The sequence below is a fragment of the Nanorana parkeri genome, unplaced genomic scaffold (assembly GCF_000935625.1).
Source record: "Nanorana parkeri isolate BGI_ZX_2015 unplaced genomic scaffold, ASM93562v1 scaffold154, whole genome shotgun sequence".
Classification (NCBI taxonomy): Eukaryota; Metazoa; Chordata; class Amphibia; order Anura; family Dicroglossidae; genus Nanorana; species Nanorana parkeri.
This window is the reverse complement of record NW_017306422.1, coordinates 1,527,978-1,550,408: the sequence shown is the minus strand read 5'-3', so window position 1 is coordinate 1,550,408 and position 22,431 is coordinate 1,527,978. Positions and strand designations below refer to the sequence as shown.

Genomic DNA, 22,431 nt, shown 5'->3' with positions numbered 1-22,431 from the left:
AAAAAACACAAATATAAAAAAAAAAAAAAAAAAAAAAAAAAAAACTGCCATCCTCCTAGAACACTGGCAAAATAAAAAAAATAAGCCATGCTGGTTGTGCGAGAGGTTATCTTTGGATGACCTACATTTTTTTTTCTTTTTTTGCTAGGGATCAATCCTTCTGAAGGCATAAGTATAACCCGAAGGTTTAAGCACTTTCCATTTTCGACATTTGAAGGCTTCTTTTATATATAAAAATTATGGTTTTTCCTGCTGCTTATGCCAAGTGTAGGAAGTTACCACTTAGTGTAGAACTTTACTTGTCAGAATGGCCGGGTCTTAGTGGCTGCTGCACATATATTCAGGAACCTCTAGATCAGTGATTCTCAACCCATGTAACCTCAGGGCCCGCATTTGTCCTTTGTCATAAAGACGTGATCCAAGTTGCACTGCATTGTGGTACCTCGCGTTCCGGTGCGGGCGATCAAACTGTGGGTGGGAGGTGCGTTTGGGGGTACCATTCAAATGAATGGCAATGCAACACACTTCCCACAACAGCACGCGTAGTGGGGGCGATTATGTGCCTGTGCATTTAGTGTGAATGGGCCCTCAAAAACACTGACATACAAATTTTGTTTTTTTAGATCCTCCCAGTCTCCTTGCCTTACGAGAACTGGAGTGGATCCTCAGCCGGGGTCCAGTATGGGCTTCTGTGCTGTGACAGAGTTCCATCCATATGTTCATTGCTTGGACAGCTCCCTTGCACGCCTTGTAGAGGTGACGGGAGCCAGAATGTGACATCACTGTGGTCCAGGTATCTCTACAGGACACATTAGGGAGCTGTAAGCAATGCACGTATGGATGGAGCTCCTTCGCGGCCCTAGCCCCATCCAAACCCACCTCAAGCTGACACTCAACTCTGGGCAGCATATTCAAATGGCTGCTTGGTGTGAGAACTGACAGTGCTGCTCTAGGGGGAGGCTGAAGCGACCCACTGAACACGGGGTCGCGACCCACTTTTGGGTCACGACCCACCAGTTGAGAACCAAGGCTTTAGATGTGTACACTTTATTACTGCAAAGCATTTTTTCCAAATGACAGAGCATTTGGAAGCACAGAAGAATTAAGCATTGTTTTCTCAATCTGTCCCTATGTGCCACCAGCAGTTCATGTTAAAAGTTGTAATGTTTATGTATTCTTCTAAAAGTCCTAAGAGACACCCAAGTGCATTCTTGCAAACTATAGGAGTTTTCACATTCTTTTTAGTCAATTGCAGTTCCTTTCTTGACAATTTCCCTTGTATTTTTGCTAAGAGTCTTTCTTATCGCTGAGCCACAAACGCAGACCTGAGATGTGGCAAAAAAGGCCTTCAAACCTACAGACATTTCTCAGAAGTTTTTCACAAAGACCATTTTAGAAAAAGAAATTCCTGGTGACATGCTTAGTACAAAAAAAAAAATCTTGTTGAGTAAGTAATAATATACAAATATCATGCCAGTACCTTAGATGCAAGCTTTTGTGCATTTTCGTTGTGAGATGCTCCATCGAAGTTGTCTACTGACAGAGAATTGACATAAAGCTGAAAATCAGGTGAGTCTCTGGAGATGAAGAAAAAAAAAAAGGAAATTGTCAGTCTTTAAATTTACTGAATATTATGGTAGCTTTAATGTTAAATAATGCTTTCATTGAATATGAAATGCACAATCCCCTGTGTTTCTTAAGAGCTACATCATTTATTTAACCACTGCTATATTGTAAAATAAAAATGCTGGGGATGTTGACCTCTATTTCTGGAGTGATGTTTTAATTTAAAGGAAAGTTTTTTTTCCTCAAAAATTGTTGGTATTTTTTCCTTTCTGCAGTAAAAAATAAAAAACCCAGCAGTTAAGTACCACCAAAAGAAGGCTCCATCTTTCTAAAAAAATTGTTACAAAATTCATTTTGGGTAGAGCGTTGCATGAATAATTGTCAGTCAAACTATCACAGCATTAAAAACCGAAAAAAATGGACTGGTAGTGAAGGGGTATCTACAGGTCGGTGCTCAAGTTGTTAAAAAAACAAAACAAAACACAATTCAGGGATCACAAGACAAATTGCAGCTCACGTGACCCCTTCACTACCAGTCCATTTTTCTATACATTATTGTTGCACTGTGAGGGTCTTTGCTGCCTTTAAAATAGGTGGCCAAAGAAACCTTTAATATTTATATTCTAAAAGCAGTCCTCTAAGAATTTATTTCTAAAACTGCAAAATATTAATTGCTTGTTGCATATGATGTCTTCAACATCCACTGCTTGCGGGTATGTTAGACACTGATGTCTCCCTGCTGCATGCTGTAGTTCCACCTGCTGGTCTTGTCACTATGGGGATCCTGCAGAGCCACACTATTGACGTAGCGGCCAGCTGGTGCAGTCACACAGCACAGCATGGGGTTGTAGGCATCTGAAATACCAGCAAGTGTTGGATGTTGAAGGTTTTTAGGAGGATGTAGCTCGAAAAAAGACTGAAGAAGTTTTGTTTTTGTTTTTTTGCAACAGATTTGCTTTAACATACACCTCAATAACTCCAAACTGAGGGGGAAAAAAAAAGTACTATTAATGATTAAAATCAAGCCACCAGTACATTATTAGGAAAGGTGAATTAAAATGATCTGCATTTTATATAAATGGGGTAGATAAATACACCACGTTCTATTCAGTGAGATAAGCCAGGTAAAAAGAAGAAAAAATAAATAATGTCTTACTGTTTTCTGTGGACTGGAATTGCATGAATACATGGGATCAATTTTTCTGCTGGCAACCCTAGAACTTGAGAAACCTGTAAAAAAAATAATTATTATTTATGGCAGTACCACAATTATCTTTCTGAAACTATTATTTTATTGCAGGTTGTGAGAACAAAGCAAAACCCTCATTTGACATAATTTTTTGTAAAGTGAAACTAAACTCAGGAGTTATATCTTAAAAATGCATTCAAGTACCTTACCCATTAAGAACAGTGCATCTTATTTGTGTATCCTTCGGCTTTAGATCATCAAATCATCTCTGAATTGGTGCTGACACTGTCCTTCCTTCTGGAGGGTGGCTACTTATGTTCCCCATGGTCCCTGTGTGTGTTGTTAAGTAGCCACCGCTCCAAGCTCACTCCCATGATGGACTACAATCTCATGTTTAGTTTTTAGTAAGTAGCCACCCTCCAGAAGAAAGGACAGTGTCAGCACCAATTCAGAGATGATTTGAGGATCTACAGCCCAGTGATACACAAAAAGGATACATTTTTGTTAATAGGGTACTTGAATGCATTTACGATTTAACTTAGTGTCACTTTAAATGTTATTTCCATATATAGTATGCGACACCCTTCAGTGCCCATTGCCTGCATTGAAAATCCTAATACTTCTAAGTAGAGGGCAAAACTACAGATTTGCCTTAGCCTTCCACAATGTAGCAAGCAGTGTGCAGTCACAGGGGCTGGGAGACCAATGGTCAGGACAGAAAGTTGTCATGTGGGGTAGGGAAAGTATCTACAATTGCACAACATAGACTTTCAGAAAAAAGTAGATTTTTCCACAGGATTTTTGCAGGCAAATGTTTTCGGGTGCTGCACTTTAAATTAATTTCTCAACTATGAAAATAATTGTGCCCTAACCATGTAAGTGCCATAGACTTGTAAACTCTTATGTGCATGGCTCCCACTCCTACTGTATCCTGTTATTGAAGTATATGTTTTGCTAAACACTAAGGGCCCTTTGAGATGTGTAGATTGCAGCAACCCAAAGAATTAAGCATTCACCTACGCAACACACCATAACTCATAGCTATGACCCATCTATGTACAGCATCCTACAGACCTATCTGTGGGATGCTGTACACTGCATTTTAAACAATGGTGCATGCTTGTTAAAACATACATTGCAGTGTGTTGGCAGCCAACTCAGGCTGGATCCACTTTGTGACAACGTCTGTTACAGGAACCCATGTTAATGTTTGTTATTGTGCCACGGATGGCACCCTATTGCACACATACAGAAGCTACCAACACAGTAGTGCACCACAACATACATAGCATGCACTGTGGTGTGCTGCCTTGTTGAGAATGGCGCCGTTACAGTTTTTCATGCATTGAGGTGCGCTGACATCCCAAATGAATGAGCTGCTTTAACGCATCTGACCTCAATGCACCTAAACTAACACATGCACAAGTGTAAAGGGGCCTTGGAAATGAATGGTCTGCCATAACGCAATGCCAGTATGCCCAGCAACAGTTTGAATTGGCTAGATCCACACCTTTGCCTAGCAAATCAAGTACGTCTATTTATTAACGTACATGTTGCATAGCAAAATACACTCTGCAACGTTTCGGGGTCACACAGGATTCCCTTCATCAGGCAAACAAGTGTTGCAAATGCAAGTGAAAAAAATCATGAATATATACACACCAGCAAGTGACTATAGACCTACCCCAATCTATAGTCACTTACTGGTGTCTATATATTCATGCCATCCATCGACAACCGTGCACCCACTTCTGATTGATGGAACAGCGGTTCTGAGTGCAATGGGTATAGTGGCTGTATCTTGATGTGTGATATGACATGTTAACAGTCAATACATTGGACGATAAAAACGTTCAACGACACACGTTTTTCAATGGAAAACTGATCTGTTTTTTTTTTTTTTTTCACCTGATCAGAAGCCTTTCTACATACTGACTGGTTTTGCTTACCCCTTCATTGTACCTGAGATCTAGTACAGCACCACTGACAATGATGGTGCTACAATAAGAACATGCAGCTGGCACTCTTACTGTTGCAACCAGAAACATTTTCGGTCAAAATAACAAAGACTGGCAGAAGGAAAAACTGCTCTTGTTGCCCATAGCAACCAACCACATCGTCTCAGGTCCTCCTGAAAAATGACACCTGGAATCTGACTGGTCGACATGGGCAACAAGAGCAGGAATTCCTTCCCCCAGTCAATGTATATGTGGATGCATTAGTTTCTGCAGGACAGTAAACACAGGAGGAAGGACACATCTCCTACCTGCTCTGCTATTGCCCTCCTGAAGAGACAAGCCATGCCCCCCTTGTCCGGTGTGCGCTGTATGACCCAGTGTCAGGATCTCACTAGAGAAGACAAGCATCAGGTCACTGAGCACGCAGGTGAACGAAGGACAAGTAGGAAGCGGCACGTGGGAAGCCAGTGACCCGCACAGCCCCTCCCCCGGAAGACGCTCTCCGCCAATCGCAGCCTCCCTCTCCGCTCTGACCTCTCCGGAGGGAAGTGTGACAGTGTGGCGGGCGGTGAGTGTTTATAGTGCTCTGTGTGTGATGGAACTGCTATGTCTATGGACTGGACACAGTGTTGTGTGGACGTGCCCCGGGAGATAGATTCTGTGTGCTAGTGTATGAAGACTTGACTGACAAACTTTCCAGAATGCGGCGGGTTTCTTATTGTATGCCCGTAGAGGTGGCACAATCACCCAAGGAAGGGGGCATTGCAATGGGCACCCTTACTATAGAAAATGCTGTACTGTCCGAGGCTGCTCACATGCTAAATAAAGACTTTTGAGTACTACTCATGTGTTAAATAAGGGCTGCTTGCCTGTGTGCATTGTGTGACATCAGTGTTCAAAATGTATGAACTTTATTCCTTATAATAATTGTTCAGCTGCTTCTCCATAGGGTTCATTGAACAGACATTAAGCCCCCATTCACACTAGCGCAACAGCGTTTCAGGGTGTATTAATGGCATATACTGTTTATATGTCAGTGTGTTTTTGAAGCTCGTTTTCAGTTGTCCAATGAGAAGCAGGCTCAGCTGCTGAAACATGCATAAAAAATGTGCAGAATCACGCAAAAACAAGATAATCAGCGTGTTTACATTGAATTCAATGGAGCAAAACGAGCTGATCAGAGCGACAAAAGAAGCTGGGACTATTTCAAGCGACAGGCATATTTGTACGTGTATTTGTATGCGCTACAGCGCGGAGAGATCCGCGTAACAAAACCGCCCTGGTGCGAACGAGGTCTAAATAGAGGACAGGGCAGCTAAACCACAAGTACAAAAATAAAATGTGCACGTAGACATACTTTTATGACTGACTTCCTGAAAAAGCTAAAAACTGCTCTGGTGAAGCTGTGAGTTGTTTTTGTTGTGAACAAAGTATTCATGTTTGTTGTGAATAAAGTACTCATGTTTGTTTTAAATAAAGTATTCACGTTTGCGCTATCTTTTTAGGTGTCTGAAACATGACCACATCATCGGTTTCCAAGGTAAGTTGAAATGTTAAATGTACTATTGCCACGTTTTTATAAAAAAACATATTTGCTTTTGTGGAATTTTGTTAACTATTTTAACCTTGACTGCAGAAGTTGTAAAGTTTTTTACAACTAGACCCCCAAGGGGTTGCCCAGTATGTCCCCATCCACCATACTTGCTGGTCCTATTAGGTACCAATGTGATTTAAGTAAAATGTAAATTGCTTGGTTTTACTTTCCATATGGATAGCATATGTATGTTTGTAGAGCACTACATATTAATAATCCTATACGTCTTGCAAAAGCAGAATACAGGAAATGTTTTTCGTTTTCCATGTCGTTATGGGCTGATATAGATATTGCATATTACAAATAATTAGGGATGTTCAGATACCAAGTACCATACGTGGTACAAGTACTGATACGTTTCCAGCTCCAGGACTAGACTAGAGAAAAATTCAAAAGTTAGGACGCAGCTGTCATTTTTAAGGCGCATTGGCTACTGGGCTTCTGGGATTTGTGCATCCCTGTTTTAATGTATGATTTTTATTTTATAAATGTGTATATATATATATATAAGGGAAGCACCGATACCATTTTTTCAAGTACAAGTATGGATACCTGTCCAAGTACTCACAGACACAAGTACTGATACATTTTTGTTTATTGTCATGTGACAGTTTTTCTAAAACAATACAGACTAATGATTTCAGGACAGTGGTGGAGCGCCAGAGCCAGGTCCCAGCTGCAACCTCTGCAACTCTGAAAGTTCTTGTAAAAATGCCAAGTCTTGGCACTGGTATCTGAACATCCCTACAAATAGTAATATAGAAGGTTCAGTAGTTTAGGTGGGAGGAGTGATAAATAGCGGTGCTGCCTTAATAGTAAAAAAAAAACTGGATCTTAGAATTCTGCATGGCGACTGCCATATTGGAAGACTGCCATAGTAATGGAGGCGGTGGGCAGGTTTATAATAACATCTCAATGTTTGGCTTCCCTGTTCTCAGCACAAAAGTATGTGCCTCCTATGTAGAAGCAGGGGTGTGGAATTCCCATCGCCTGACGCCCGGGATCATGCAGTTTCGGTGCGCCTGGCGAGTAGTTTTTTTTTACATTTAGCCCTGCTTCGGACAAGCAGAGCTAAATGTACAGCGTGTGGCCGCCGCTCGTTTTTATACAAGTGATCTAATTAGATCACTTGTATGAAAGGATTGGCGGCTATTGTGTCCGGTCACCGCCGCCGTGACCACGGCACACGAGCTCACCATAGAGCCCGAAGAATGGACGTTCTTCGTCTGCTCTGTGTAATCACTGAGACCGTGGCGCTGTAATCACAGCGCCACCTGCCTCAGCCGTCAGGAACTGCACAGAACATCAGTTCATAGAGAGAACCTGTCACCTCCAAACTATCACATAGGAGTTTTTAATCCCTATGTGATAGGAATAAAATTAATGATAAAGTCAAACTTTTTTTAAAACCAACCCTGCTGCCACCGTCATCTGCATGCAAATAAAAAAAAAAAGCACTCTCCTTCACGCACAATGTGCATTAAAGGTGAACTATGGGGTCAGTGTTTTTCCCCATAGTTCTCTTAAGGGTCACGGGAGGACATAAACTAGCATCCTCCCGTGACCCAAAGCTCAGTATACCGTGAGCTACAGCTCTCTATATACTGAGACCGCAGCAGCCCACACGGATCCTGACATTACTGTCGAGATCCACCCAGCTGCATGATTGACAGCTGGCTCTGCCTATCTAGAGGCAGAGCCAGCTGTACCCGCCCCCTCCCCCGTTCGTTCCTCCAGTCAGTGCTGCAGGATCGGAGCGGGGAGAATCCCTGCAGGGAGCCGTGAGTGACAGTTACGGCTTTCTGCAGGGACAGGATCAAGAAGTGAGCGAGGGACGGTATGTGTTGGCTCACTTCCTGATCTATAGAGCCGACCTGTAAAAGTTTTATTGTCACACGCCGGCTCGAACTATGAGGACGAGTGAAAATCACTCATCTTATAGTCCTCTTTTAAAGAGCATGCTCACTTTCCCAAGTAATATAGGAAAATGGAATTACCCAATCAAATCTGAAACCACCCCCCCCTTCCCCCCGGCTATACCTACTTTTCGGTGAACAGTCCTTACCCTCCGCCTGTACAGTCCAGCCCTACGCTTTGAATTTTGCTGACAAATTGCACGCTGACCAATGAGAAGCACTATTTAGCACAGTCAAATACAGTTTTGATTAGGGATGCACCAATACAGAATATTTGGGCAAGTACTTCTACTCGCCCAAATGCTCCGATACCTTCCCCAATACTGGAACTTCTGGTCAGCGGAAGATTTCCTCTGACCGGCAGTGCCGTAGGGGAACATGGAGCCAGCTTCCCATGCAATCAGAAAGCGGTGCAGCAACTAATGACCCACCCCAGTTTCCTGATTGGCTGGGAAGCCGGCTTCCCGGCCAATCAGGCCATTATTCACCGCCCGGTTTCCTGATTGGCTGGCTCGATGCTGATTGGCTGGGAAGCCGGTTTCCTGGCCAATAACGATCAAGCCCGGCCGAACAACCTGGAGTCAGCTTTCCTGGCAATCAGGAAGCTGGGTAGCAGGTAATTAATTACCTGCTGCCCAGCTTCCTGGTGGCATGGAGCAGGCTTCCCGGGCAAACAGAATCATTGCTTGTGCTCAATACCCAAAAATCTATATCGGTGCATCCCTAGTTTTGATTAAAACAATTTTTTTGTATTGGGACAAGTAGATTTTCATGAGGGACAAGTAGATTCAGCCCCCGCTTTAGTCCTTGGACAAGTAGTTTTTTTTTACATTTCCACACCACTGAGAAGCATAGTTGCCAAGCATATAGCTGTCAATTCACTCTGGAAAATCAGGAGACTCACAGTTTTGAGGGTCCTCTCCCAGATCTCCTGGTGGTTAAAGTATATCTTTTGAGTCTCTGCATCCACAGCCTGCACTGGGGTAGAGGTGAATTCAGCAGATGAAGGAGTAAGTGGGCAGAGACAAACGTAGAGACACCAGAGACTCGGGCTCACCCTTGCCTGCTCTCTGCCTGTCTCTGACAAGGGGGAAGGTTGGTCAGTGACGGGGTTAGCAGGGACAGAGGGAGCAGTGGTGAATTATGCAGTGACAGGGGGTTACTGCTGGCTGGAAGAAAGGTGCATTGTCTTTGGTGTTGGAGTGCAGTGGTATGGATTCTGGATGGCAGAGAGATGAAATATCAGAGTGCAGCTTGCTGGGGGTACTGGGTTACTCACAACCCTGCTTTGAGGTTTATCTGACTGTGCCCCATCTCACAGGTTCAAGGGGGTTTAGTTAGAAGGGGTGGGATAATAGATGCTCATTACAGCTAAAACTGTTAGATGTGAGTGACACAGAGAGCAGAGGGCCATTGTATTGTGTAACACATACATTGCATTGTATCACTTCCCATCCAGTACACTGCAGGCCTTGTCCCAACTCATGTGGTATGATTGCCTGTCAACCAGTGAGTGGCAGAAGCTGTGCCCGAGACACTGGCAGAGTGACTGACCAATAGAGCCAAGCTAAGGGGGCAAGATACTGTTCATCTGTGCCCAGGACGCAGAGATAAGATTGGCGTCCTACCTGTCATACAATATTTGGGAAATAACACATATATAATTGTCTATGATTATGACTGATTTTAAATGGTCGAAAAAAACTTTCAAACAGAATTTCTGAGCATTTCCTCACCTGTCTCCCCCACTGTGCTGATCTAACCCACTCTCCCCCTACTCCACCGGCACTCCCTTCAATGTTTACCTGCAGCTGGCCTGTCCTCTCTTTCCCACTGCTTGTGTGTGCACAGAACCCATAGAAGTCTGTGGGGTTCTACATACAGCAGGACCCAGAACTGGATTTAGTAGCATTGCTGCTGATGTCCTCTATCCTGCAGGGATTTCACCACATCTCAGAAATCGTCTCCTGGCACAGGAAGTCTCGCATCACTAATCCCTTATTTGCAGTTCTCTCTTTAGTGGATTATTTGAAATGAATAAGCTGTAAATACGTTGATAGTGATGGGAGACTTTCTTTGTTGGTAGCTGATTGTCAGTATCTGTGGAGATCAATGCAGGTTAAAGGAGATCAGCAGTACTATAACTGAATGCTGGGTCTGCTTTAGGTGTAGTGTAGCGATTTTAACATTGTGCTACTGTCACACATGCGCCAGGTATGTGCATCCTCAGTGGAGGCAACACTCACTACCATGCCTGCAAACCCCCTCCCCTCACCACCAGTACCCAACACCCCCCCAATTGCCACAGTGCCTGCAACCCCCATCTCGCCACCATGGCTAAAGCTTCACCACACCTTAACTCAAAGCCAACCCCCCCACCCACTCTCTCCACCTCAGCTGATCCCCATCCCCATCCTCATCCCCTTGAACCACACCTGTACACCAACCCCCATTCTAATCACTGTGCCTTATACCTACCGCCCCGCCTACTATTACCATCTCTCCCACACACCCCACTCCACTGCACCAGTAACCATTTCTGTGCTTGCCATCACTGTAACAATCGTCACCACTGCAGTGGCACACCCTGCTGTATTCAGCCCATTCAAGGAACAGGCACACTTTTGCTAGTTCTTCTTGAAGTGGAGCAGTTTCACTTGCAGGAACAAATTAATCAAGAAACCTGAGACTATAGGGTTATGTCACACATGCCAAATAAAGCCTGTTTTTTAATTATTTTATTGTAAAAATATTTTTTTCAGTTTTTAGTGAAGGTTTTGTCATACAAAGCATTTACAACATGCACGCTATGTTGTTTATGTTCATGAAATGATTAAATAATATATTGGTCAGAACATTTTATTGTGTGAATTGACCAAAACTACACCGATCAGCCACAACATTATGACCCCCCTACCCAATACTGAGTAGGTCCCCCTTTTGCTGCCAAAACAGCCCTGATCCATCAAGGTATGGACTCCACTAGACCTCTGAAGGTATGCTGTGGTATCTGGCACCAAGCCGTCAGTATCAGATCCTTTAAAGAGCATTTTTACCCATATCTTCAAACTACAACAAACTCACCTTTAGAAATGTTTAGTGATGACAATCTACAAACACATACTTCTAGATAATTGCATGCTTTTTATTCTTTGCATACCTTATTTCTCTTTTCTTCCCCAGTCTTCGGACAGTGGCCATGTTAACTAAGAGCAGGCTACTAGCGCTTCCTTTACTTCCTGGAACTCTGGCACATGTGAGTAAGACATGTGACCATGCACGTCATCTCGGAGGAAAATGCCTTTCCCTGAGAGCTCATGAGATTACAGATGAGATTTCCCAGCAATGCACTGCTGGTGTAACTTTCCCAGGATGCAATGCTTTGGAACATTACATCATTTGTGTCAGGAGTGGACCAGGAAGTAGATGAATGAAAAACAAGTTTGTTTAACTATTGAATGTAAGATGATTTTAAATCAGCATGCAGAGCTGCATGCTGATATGATTTTTAGTGAAAGGGGGTTAAGGTCCTGTAAGTTGTAAGTTGGGGCCTTCAAGGATCAGAACTGTTTTTTCCAGCACATCTCGCAGATACTCGATTGAATTTGGAGGACAAGGCAACACCTTGAATTTGTTGCGTTCCTCAAACCATTCTTGAACCATTTTTGCAGTGTAGCAGGGCGCATTATCCTGCTAAACAGGCCACTGGTCCGCAATCATGTTTAGGTAGGTGGTATGTGTCAAAGTAACATCCACATGAATGGCAGGACCCAAGGTTTCCCAGCAGAACATTGCCCAAAGCATCAAACTGCTTCTGCTTGCCTTCTTCCCATAGTGCATCCTGTTGCCATTTCTTCCCCAGGGAAGTGACACATATGCACCTGACCATCCACATTATGTAAACGAAAACCTGATTTATCAAACCAAGCCACCTTCTTCCATTTCTCTGGTCCAGGTCTGATGCTCACGTGCCCATTGTAGTCGCTTTTGGCGGTGGACATGGATCAGCATGGGCACCCTGACTGGTCTGAGGCTGCGCAGCCCTATATGCAACAGACTGCAATGCACTGTGTTCAGACACCTTTCTTTCAGCAATTTGAGCTACAGTAGCTCTTCAATTGGATGGGACTACACGGGTCAGCCTTCGCTCCCAATGTGCATCATTATGCTTTGGACGCCCATGACCCTGTCGCTGGTTTTCCTTTCTTGGACCGCTTTTGGTAGGCCATGACCACTGTAGACTGGTAACATTACACAAGAGGTGCAGTTTTGAAGTTGCTCTGACCCGGTCATCTAGCCATCACAATTTGGCCCTTGTCAAAGTCGCTCATATCATTATGTTTGCCCATTTTTTATGCTTCCAACACATCAACTTCAAGGATAAAATGTTCACTTGCTGTCTAATGGATCCCACCCACTTCTAGGTGCCATTGTAATGAAATAATCAATTTTATTCACTTCACCTCTCAGTGGTTATAATGTTATGGCTGGTCAGTGTTTAGGTGCCCATACACTGTACGATTATCGTACGAGAATCGCAGGAAATCCCGCGATCGTACGATAATCGTACAGTGTATGGAAGGCGTGCAACCGTTTCTACTGTACGGTCGCACGTCTTCCGTCGAACAAGTGGCCTGCTTGTTCGACAACTGCCGAACGCTCCGGTGTGCGCACGCGCACACTGCCCGTTTGCAGTGATCGGAAGCCCGCCCCTCACTGCGGTCATCAGTCAGCGGGGCGGGCTTTCGATGATCGCAAGTACGATCTGCCCGTCCAAGATGGGCAAATCGTACGAGCTTTTAATAAGCTTACGACCATCGCAAGACAAAAGTCTTGCGATAGTCGTAAGGTGTATGGGCACCTTTAGTCTGCTCTATGTCAGGTTTCCTCTGTCTGTGATTTACTAGTGTGCTGTACTTGGGTGTGAGATTTATGATTTGAATATTTGTTATTTCAGGGCTGCTTTGTGTTTAAACCAAGTGCAAAGAAGAAAAAGGTTTCTCTTACAGAAGGTAAATGTAATGTGTAAAATTTAGATTATTCCGGTCCATACAAAAATATAGAAGCTTCATATATCAAGCTAGCTTACAAATGTTTTTTTTTTTTATAGCAGATAATCTTTTTAATCACCACAATAGCATTAACCTGATCAGAAATTGTAGTTAATACATTGACAATGTCATGACATTTTATTATATTTCATAGAACAGTTTTAGTCACCAGAATCCTCAATTTGCAGCAATAACTGCCTTATGGACCTTTGGCATACTAGCTGTCAGTTTTTGAAGATATTTAGGGGAAATTTCAAGCAACGCTATTCTCAGAGGTGTGACTGGCTTGTAGGGCATTTTTGTCTGACCTTATAGTGAAGCTTTTCCCCAAGGAGCTTGACTATCAGCCAGGTCCATCAAAAACAGAACTCCAGCTTCCTGTGTATGCTCTGTATTATTGTTTTGCTATATGATGAAACTTGTACCAATCCAGCTCTGACCACAGGGGATGGCATGATTTTGTAATTGTGGTTCATTATTCCAAGCACTCACCAGCTTGCTTTGTTTGATGTATGTCTCTAATATGAGCTCCACCTTGGTAAAATACCTCAAAGTTAGACTCTTCCGTCCATATCCTCCTTTTTTCAGTCATGCTCTGTCCAATATATGTGTTCTTATGCACATTTTAACCCGTTCATTTCATCTGTCAGTTTTAGATATGGTTTTTTTTTCTTGAAAACTCTGCCTGTTTCATGCTGTTTCATTTTTATGCTCTACTTTTTCCAAAGTCTTCAGACCTGTCAGGGTCCACTTTATCCGGCAGTGGACAATTCTTTGCAAAGCTGTTCCGTGCAGCATTACACAGTGCATGCAGGGCACCCTTCTTACACCCCTTCAGGGAGTGGGCCCATGCCATGGGGTTATTCACAAAAGGGTGAAGCGTTTGGAGAAGGCAGGAGAAGTGACCAATCTAGGCCAAGATAGATGATTGGGAAAAATTCACCAATTCAGCTCACTTTCCTGCCTTCTCCAAACACTTCACCCTTTAGTGAATAACCCTGTAAGTCTTCCAGGTATAGTGATGCTGATCTTCATTTATCCTGGAAGACTGAGGAATCTTGTAGTGAAAGAAGAGCGCCGTGGAGGGCAGCTCCATATTGAAGGTGAATATTGTATCCTGAGCTGCTTTTTATCACACATGTGGGAGAAATGTGTTAAAAGAAATTTAGCCTGGGTTGGACTTTAGAAAGCAGCCAAATGAGAACCTAAAGGCATCTGTTTCTCAAATGTACATATTTTTCTTGCAGCTGTGCATCTAGGCCTTCTGGTTTTTGTCCTAGTTAGATCCAGTTTGCAATTTTTTCTCTCTCACTAAAGCAGTGGAATCGTTTTTATGAATTCTTCAGTTTCGTAGCAGTTTTAGAAAACAATTAAAGTCAAATTAAAGTCAAATTGTTTGGAAGCTATTTCAAATGCTGATTAAGTTGCTTACAATGGATACTGCTTCTTGATATTTAAAAGTTTTAGCATAGTGCAGAATTAGCTTGCCCCCTGAGCACAGTCTCAGGCTTCCCTTTTAAGGGTGGTTCCTTTCCATTGCAGGGTCCTATGGAGCTACCCTTGTGTGTGCTAGTAGTCTGTGTGCGTCTTTACAAACACACAGGCACAGCAGGGAAAGCCACTCATTTGCTCCCTTCTCCAAGCTAGTAGCTCTGTCCCTTTTGATCGTGTACAAGACAGAAAGTTCAGGGAATTCAAGCTGAGAGAGTTAGAGTCGGCTGTTTGGAAACATGATGACTGTAAGTGATTGGGCAAACATTAAAAAAAAACCCTTGCTGGGCAATGTATATTTATTTGATCTGGATTCATTATTTAAAAAAAGTGTAAGTGTTTAATACTACTTTAACTTTCTTTAGACATTCATTTTGCTTTGGCCATATTTGTACCCAGACATTAACTTTTAGAACGCCAATACCTTGCTACGGCAGGAAAGACCGTTAGCTTGCTTTTTCAACAGAATAGTGGGTTTCATTTTCAGCTTCAAGTTGCTGAGCGGACTGCACTTTGCAGCCAGCCAGAACTAGTAATCAGCTCCACATAAAGGCTAGGGAGATCCCCTGAAAACTGTCTAACTGCAGATCAGATCACAGGAAATGAAAGTAGATCAGTTAGGCATCTTGAGGGAGGAAGATTCGCCCCATTGAAGGTCGATTGCCTATTTATTGAGCAAGTGTATCTAATAGTGCATGGTCACTTAACATGAATATTTCATATTTTTATTTATGTGTTTCTTTGCAAAAACACATGCATCCTTACTGTTTTTGAATTTGTAAATACATATTTTGTTGTAGACGTGATTGGCTTTTCTGCAACTCTAAATGTAACATGTCTCTTATGTGAGTCTTAAATTTAATTGCTTCTTTTTACTTCCAGCTGACTATTTTAATGAAGGTCTTAAGGATTCAGAAGATGGCAGAAAGCGTTTTGAGAGCTGCCAGTTGCTATGGAAGCAGATGAAATTACAGACAGAGGTCAGTGGGATTCATTATTACTTTAAGTGCATTAGGTGTGCTCTTGATAAACCCTTGACTTTTTTTTTGACCTTTTTGAAAGTGTGGTAAAAGCTTTCTCTTGTAAGAATATGAAAAGCAGCATACTTTGTCAGTGTTAAGAAACCACTGGAAAGTTTTTCTAAAAAAGTAGAAGTAAATATAACTGTGGGGACAGGTAAGGGATGTAGGAGCTGTCTGTATTTTGTTTTATTAAATGCAAAGAAGTTGGTTGAGCACACTAAAAATCCATTCTTCCTTTTTTTTTTTGCTGCAGTCAAAATAACTTTCATCTGAACATTTCAGGTTATTTTGAACAGGTGATATTGTTCCTAACTCCCATGTTAGTTGAGCTTCATCAAAGTACACTCTTCCTTTAGTGTATGGAATGACAACCTTCTCTACTTTTGTGTATTGCCATTTTAGGGATGAAAGATTGTGGAGAGCTTGTCACTTAGTGACGTTTCGGAGATGCAATCTACCTTAAGGGTGCGTTCACACCAGATGCAGTGCGTTCCGGCCCGATTCTGGCCAGAACGCACTGCATCGCATTGCGGCCGGCTCACTTTTTGTCGGGCAGGAGGGGGCGTGGCGGGCTATTGAAGTGAATGGCACCGTAGCCATGCCCTCCAACCGCAATGTGATCGCCCGCACGCGATCACAAGGCACATTGTGCCTGCGGTCCGGTGCGATCAAATTGCTGTAAGCACTATTTTGATCGGACCGCAGGCACAATGTGCCTTGTGATCGCGTGCGGGCGATCACATTGCGGTTGGAGGGCATGGCTACGGTGCCATTCACTTCAATAGCCCGCCACGCCCCCTCCTGCCCGACAAAAAGTGAGCCGGCCGCGATGCAGTGCGTTCCGGCCAGAATCGGACTGGAACGCACTGCATCTGCAACGTACCCTAAGGGCCTGTTAACACCAGGCACGATTCTAGCCAGAACACATTAGATCACATTGCTGCCGGCTCACTTTCTTGTGGGGCGGCAGGGGGCATAGAGGTCCATTGAAGTGAATGGCGCAGTAGCCACGCCCTCTGGCCGCATGGGAACGCAAGGCACATCAATGCCGGGGGTCCAGTCAGAAAAAATGCTGCAAGCACTATCCTTTCTGACTGGAACGGAACGCAGGCATTGATATGGTACGTGTTCCCCTACGGCCAATCACATTGCGGCTGGAGTGCGAGGCTGCGTGGGCGTGGCGGTGATTCACGGCACCGCCACGCCCCCTCCCGCCCCACAACATGGTGAGCTGGCTGCAATGCGATCCAGTGCGTTCCGGCTACAATCGGGCCGGAATGCACTGAGGATGGTGTACACGAGGCCTTAGGGCTTGTTCACACCATGTCCAGATCATGTCAAGACCAGAACAGTTTGTTCCTGGACCAAAAAAGCATTCCAATGTATCCCTATGGTATTTCTGGGCTCTGTTCACACCAGCGCAGTCCGTTCTGGTCTAGACAAAAAAAATACTGCGTGCCTAATTTTTTCCTCTGGTCTGGAATGTATGGAAATGCATCAAAACTGCATGCAAACTCAATGGACCGCATCTGAAAGCCCAATTTAAGCTAAAAAACCCCCCACTCTGGAACATGGCAAAATTGTGGTAAAAACGCAATGCACCGCATTCCAGATCTGATATGGAAAATGGTGTGAACCTGGCCTATGGGCTTGTTCACACCATGTCCGGATCATGTCCAGACCAGAACAGTTTGTTTCCGGACCAAAAAAGTGTCCCGATGTATCCCTATGGTATTTCTGGGCTCTGCTCACACCAGCGCAGTCTGTTCCAGTCCAGACAAAAAAAAATACAACTTGTCTCATTTTCTCTGGTCTGAAATGCCTTGGAACATATATAAACGCATCAAAAACACATGCAAACGCACTGGACTGTGATTGGAGCTACATATTTTTCTTAATGCTTGTGATTGTTTACTCTTTAACACATTTACTGTTAAGTCAAAACTAGCTAAACACGAATCTGTATCGTGTTGAAAAAGTGACACAGGTTCTTTGCAGTTTACATGGGGAGTGTTTTTAGTTGGTCTCCTAGCTGAAGGAGCACTGTGCTAATCAGAACTGCTTTCTAAAGTCTAATAACCTCTACTGCTAGCCTGTAGGACAGCTGAGCAGACTCTTGTAGTCCACATAGGAGGTGATACCAAAAAAACCCTCTTATAATCCTTACAGTCTATTTGTGATATCCCTGTACTTTAGTACAATACATGATACATATTAGAGATTTTGTGAGTAAGAGTAACTACAGAACTCCTAACAATGAAGTGTAATTGTTTCTTCAATATTGTTTTAACTCATATACTCTATTAGCAGATAATGGTCCTTGCTGGCCTAAAAAGTCATTAACTCAATATTTCATTTCATCCAGCAACTGCAAGAAGAACTCAACCGAAAACTTTTCGACAACTTAAAGTCTTTTCTAAAGAAGTCTCACTCCGATTTTCATGATAAAAGAAATGATTGGAGTTGCAGAGTGAGATCTAGTGAAATCCCCACTGCGGCGCTTCTCCTTGGTAGGTTACTCTTCCCTTACATTAATCCTATTAATAATTTTACTGAGTTCGTTTTAAAGGTTAGGTTCCATGTCTTTTTAGAAAAAAAGATTGAGGACTTGATGAATTTATAGATCAAAGGCTTGAAGGGAAGCTTATTTTCATGAGGAACATTTGTAAAACCATTACATTTTTCTATTGATGTACTGTAGGTAGCGCATAACCTTGTATGCTTTGGCCTTTTCCTTTTATAACTCTGTTATTCTATTTGTCCTCAACACCAAAGACATGTCCTTCTTCCATTCTGTGACAACAGGCCTCATACAATAAAACCATAACATTGTGTTTGGTTTCTATGGGTGTTGCATTTTATTTCACTAATTTATTATATACACCCACATGTCTGCGGAAAATACTAAATTATACATGTAACAGAAACTGTGCTTCCAGCATGTTAAATCAAGAGCATAGGATTGTTAGGGTAATATTTACCGATATGCTGCTTATTCCAAGCTATTCAAAGCAACCCAGCAATGAATAATGTTAAACCCACAGAGATGTAATTGGTCAGCACATAAACTGAAAATGCCACCCTTCCCTGAGGGATTTGGGTCTTACGTCTTTAACTGTTTTTATTTTCCTGCTTTAAGGTGCCCACACACCTTGCGATAATCGTACGATAATCGCGGGAAATCCCGCGATCGTACGATTATCACAAGGTGTGTGGAAGGCGTGCGACCTCTGCTACTGTAAGGTTGCACGACTATTATCTTAGGAACATGTTCGAAAACCCGCCGAGAATGTTCGAAAACCCGCCGGCGGGTGTGTGGCATGTTTGTAAGATAAATGCCGCATGGGCTGGTGTGCGCAAGCGCACACTGCCCATTCAGCATTGCGCTCAGCGGAAACCCGCCCCTCAGCGGGGCGGGCTTGCGGTCATCGCAAGTACAATCTGCCTGTCCAAGATGGGCAGATCGTACGTATTTTTAATTACCTTACAACCATCGCAAGACAAAAGTCTTGCGATGGTTGTAAGGTGTGTGCCCAGCATTATAGAGATGTATATCAGTCAAAGTAATACTAAAGCCTCCAGGTCTTCTACTGTGATGTATCCTAGGGAGCCTGTTAAAAAATCTCCAATCATTTTTTATTTTAGTTCTTCTTGTAAATATACTCACAGCTCTTTTTTTTCACTGCCGCAGGGCCAGATCCCAAAGTGTTGTCTCCAAACTTCTGGGAAGGGGAGCGAACGCTCATATTACATCACAATCAGAAGCCTGTAGTAGGGACAGAGCAGGCTCTAGATGTGCTGTGAATCCCTCGGTTGGAGGAGGGACTCTTACTTGTAAGAGTTTAATATTACTTTAAACCTGGATTCTAGGCAGATATTTATCAGCCCCTGTCACCCACACAGCTGCCCTTAAGCTGGCAATACACTGGTCAAGTTTCAGAAGAAATTCAACCAGTCTGTGGCCCTTTTGACACCAATCTGTTTGACAAAGCTGATTTTTTGATCAACATTTGTTGAAGGAGCTGGGCTAAAATTTGTTGGCTGGACAGTGACTGCAACCAGTCAACTGCAGTCATTGTTTGGGTATTCTGACAGCAGCGGGTGTCCGGGGGATTCTGTTTTTCAGCGGGCTGCAGGAGAAAAAAATGATCCGTGTATGGCCAGCTTTAGACTGAGAAACAGGGGGGCAACACCATGAGCCAAGCAAGCTCTGCTTCATGTACATGTGCTGATAGGAGTTGAGAGCCTAGTGAGCAGAACTGTTCCTTCATTGTCCAGTCAGCAGATTGCAATTGGGGAGGTGACACCACTATATTCCTTAAAGTGACACTAAACTCAGGAGTTAAATCTTAAAAATACATTCAAGTACCTTAACTAATAACAAAATGTATCTTATTTGTGTATCACTCAGCTGTAGATCCTCAAATCATCTCTGAATTGGATCTGATACTGTCCTTCATTCTGGAGGTGGCTACTTTTGTTCCCCATGGTCCCTGTGTGTGTTGTAAAGTAGTCACAGCTCCAAGCTTGCTCCTGTGATGGATTACAATCTCATGTTTAGTTTACTAATTTGCATTGACATTGTAGTCCATCACAGGAGTGAGGTTGGAGCAGTTGTTACTTTACAGCACACGCAGGGACCATGGGGAATAAAAGTAGCCACCCTCCAGAAGGACCGTGTCAGCACCAATTCAGTGTTAATAATTATTGTACTTGAATGCATTTCTAAGATTTAACTTTGTTGTAAACTGCAAAAAGAAGCTCATATACTTTTTGGAGTGTCTTGCGTTTTACAGCTTGCGACAAAACGCTTAAGTGTGAACAGGGGCCATAGGAATGAATGGGATTGCACGTTTTGCACGTTTTGTCGCGCCTAGTTTTGCATGACAAAACACCTAGGTGTCAAAGGGAGCTTATTGTCACTTTAAGAGAAAGTGGTATACCTTTCTTGGCTGTGCTGTCGAGCAAAGGTGAAAAACAAAAGACGCTGGTCAGAATTCTACCAGAGCATAGAGTTCACAGTTGTTTATTTCTTTATCTTTTTAGAGGATTGGCCTGAAGTTAGGTATGTACTGATAAAAGGACAAAGCAAAATCCCACTGATTTGATTTTGATTTTGCTGTCTATGTCCCTGCTGGAGAGATTAGAACATAGGTGCATTGTCACTGTGACTGCCAGCGGCTGTGCGTCGTAGGTCAGCCGCGGGTGTGAATGCACCTTTATGTTTTACTGCAGACTGCAGGTAAATAGACATATTTGGGGGCCCTAATGTTAATGTAATATTTAATGTTATACAGTTTCCTGTTTGTGACATGTGTGTGCTTTATTTTTATCCAACATAGGAAAACTTCATATTGTGATGGTAAGGTATTGTTTTCAGACAAATGTTCTGTTACCCGGTGTCATCTTTTTCTTTCCCAGGTGTCAATGTTACCGACCATGAGCTTACCTTTGAAAGCCTCTCAGAGATTCTTAATGATCAGGTTACTCCATTTGTGGTCTTGCTGCAAGCCAAGGAATGCCCAGGTATAAATGTAAATGTTGGATAATCTTTGTGTAATTGGGGGAGATCTACAAGTGTCTGAAATATGTTTCAGTAAAGGTTACATTTTGGCATTACCAGTTCTATATGCAGCATCCATAGATGTCAGCAGTACAGATACTGAACTCCAGGTGTTATTATTATTTTATTTTAATAAAATCACGTTACATACTGCACTATTGAAACATGCCTTAATTTAGAGTTTCCCTTTAGGAATTAAGCACCTGCTTCAGAAGCTGTTGTCACAGCTCATGGGATGCAGTGCCGACTTGGACCTTGATGAAGAAGAAGACCATGCAACAGTTTCTCAGAGAAAAATGAACTGCTCCATGGCCTCCCTGTGTGGCTGGTATCAAAACGTCACAAAGGTAACTGTCTATTCCCGCTTGTTAATAAATTGGAATAACTGTAAGACACAACATGAAAAAGGTGCAACATACTTCTGCCGTGTGTCTCCATTGAAATCTATGGGGGGAAAACGAGCTGTAAACTGCCAAAAAACTTGTGTACTTTTTTATGCTCAGGTGTGAACAGGGACCCATGAAAATCATGGGATTTCTTGTGTTTGGGTGTTTTTAAAGAGCTTTTTCTACTGCTCAGAAAAATACCTAGGTGTGAACCAGGCCTTATGTTTTATAAAGCACCTCCTTGCTCCTCTTCTCACTAGCAGTGTCCGAGAAGTGAGCAGAATACAGAGGGCTTCCCTAGCACCAAAATGATGTGAAATATACTGTGAATTTTTTGCCAGTAGTTGCCTTGATTATGGATGCACCGATACCGTTTTTTGTTTTTTTGGTATCGAGTACCGATATTTATTTTTTTGGGTACATGCCGATAAAGAGTACCGGTGCATTGGGAGAGAAGGTGGCTCAGGGTTACTGGTCAAAACAGGAGTACCAGAAATCCTTCAATTGGAGGGAATTGCAGGCACTATGGGAGGCATTGCAAGCCTTTCATCAAGATCTCAAATGCCAGCATCTCCAAGTGATTTCAGACAACATCACAACAGTGGCATACCTGAAGAAGTAAATGTGTAAGTTTCTGGTTTTCTGGTCCCTGCACAGGGAAAATGTTGCCTTTGGCATAGATGCATTGGATCATC

General features: G+C 43.0%; 2 protein-coding genes across 2 annotated transcripts in view; one reads left to right on the top strand and one right to left on the bottom strand.

Annotated features, from left to right (window-relative positions):
- RARS2 (arginyl-tRNA synthetase 2, mitochondrial) overlaps positions 1-5,057 on the bottom strand; it is a 28,560-nt gene extending 23,503 nt beyond the window's left edge. The window contains 3 exon segments of the mRNA XM_018554364.1: positions 1,481-1,577; positions 2,723-2,796; positions 5,022-5,057. Coding sequence (XP_018409866.1) covers positions 1,481-1,577; positions 2,723-2,796; positions 5,022-5,057 — 207 coding nt within the window.
- A 185-nt stretch (positions 5,058-5,242) lies between these two features.
- The window catches only part of ORC3 (origin recognition complex subunit 3), a 60,508-nt gene continuing 43,319 nt past the window's right edge, over positions 5,243-22,431 (top strand). Inside the window, exons 1-7 of the mRNA XM_018554358.1 lie at positions 5,243-5,281; positions 6,219-6,253; positions 13,181-13,235; positions 15,648-15,745; positions 18,153-18,297; positions 21,209-21,313; positions 21,543-21,697. Coding sequence (XP_018409860.1) covers positions 6,230-6,253; positions 13,181-13,235; positions 15,648-15,745; positions 18,153-18,297; positions 21,209-21,313; positions 21,543-21,697 — 582 coding nt within the window. The 5' untranslated portion in view covers positions 5,243-5,281; positions 6,219-6,229. The remainder of the gene's footprint in view (positions 5,282-6,218; positions 6,254-13,180; positions 13,236-15,647; positions 15,746-18,152; positions 18,298-21,208; positions 21,314-21,542; positions 21,698-22,431) is intronic.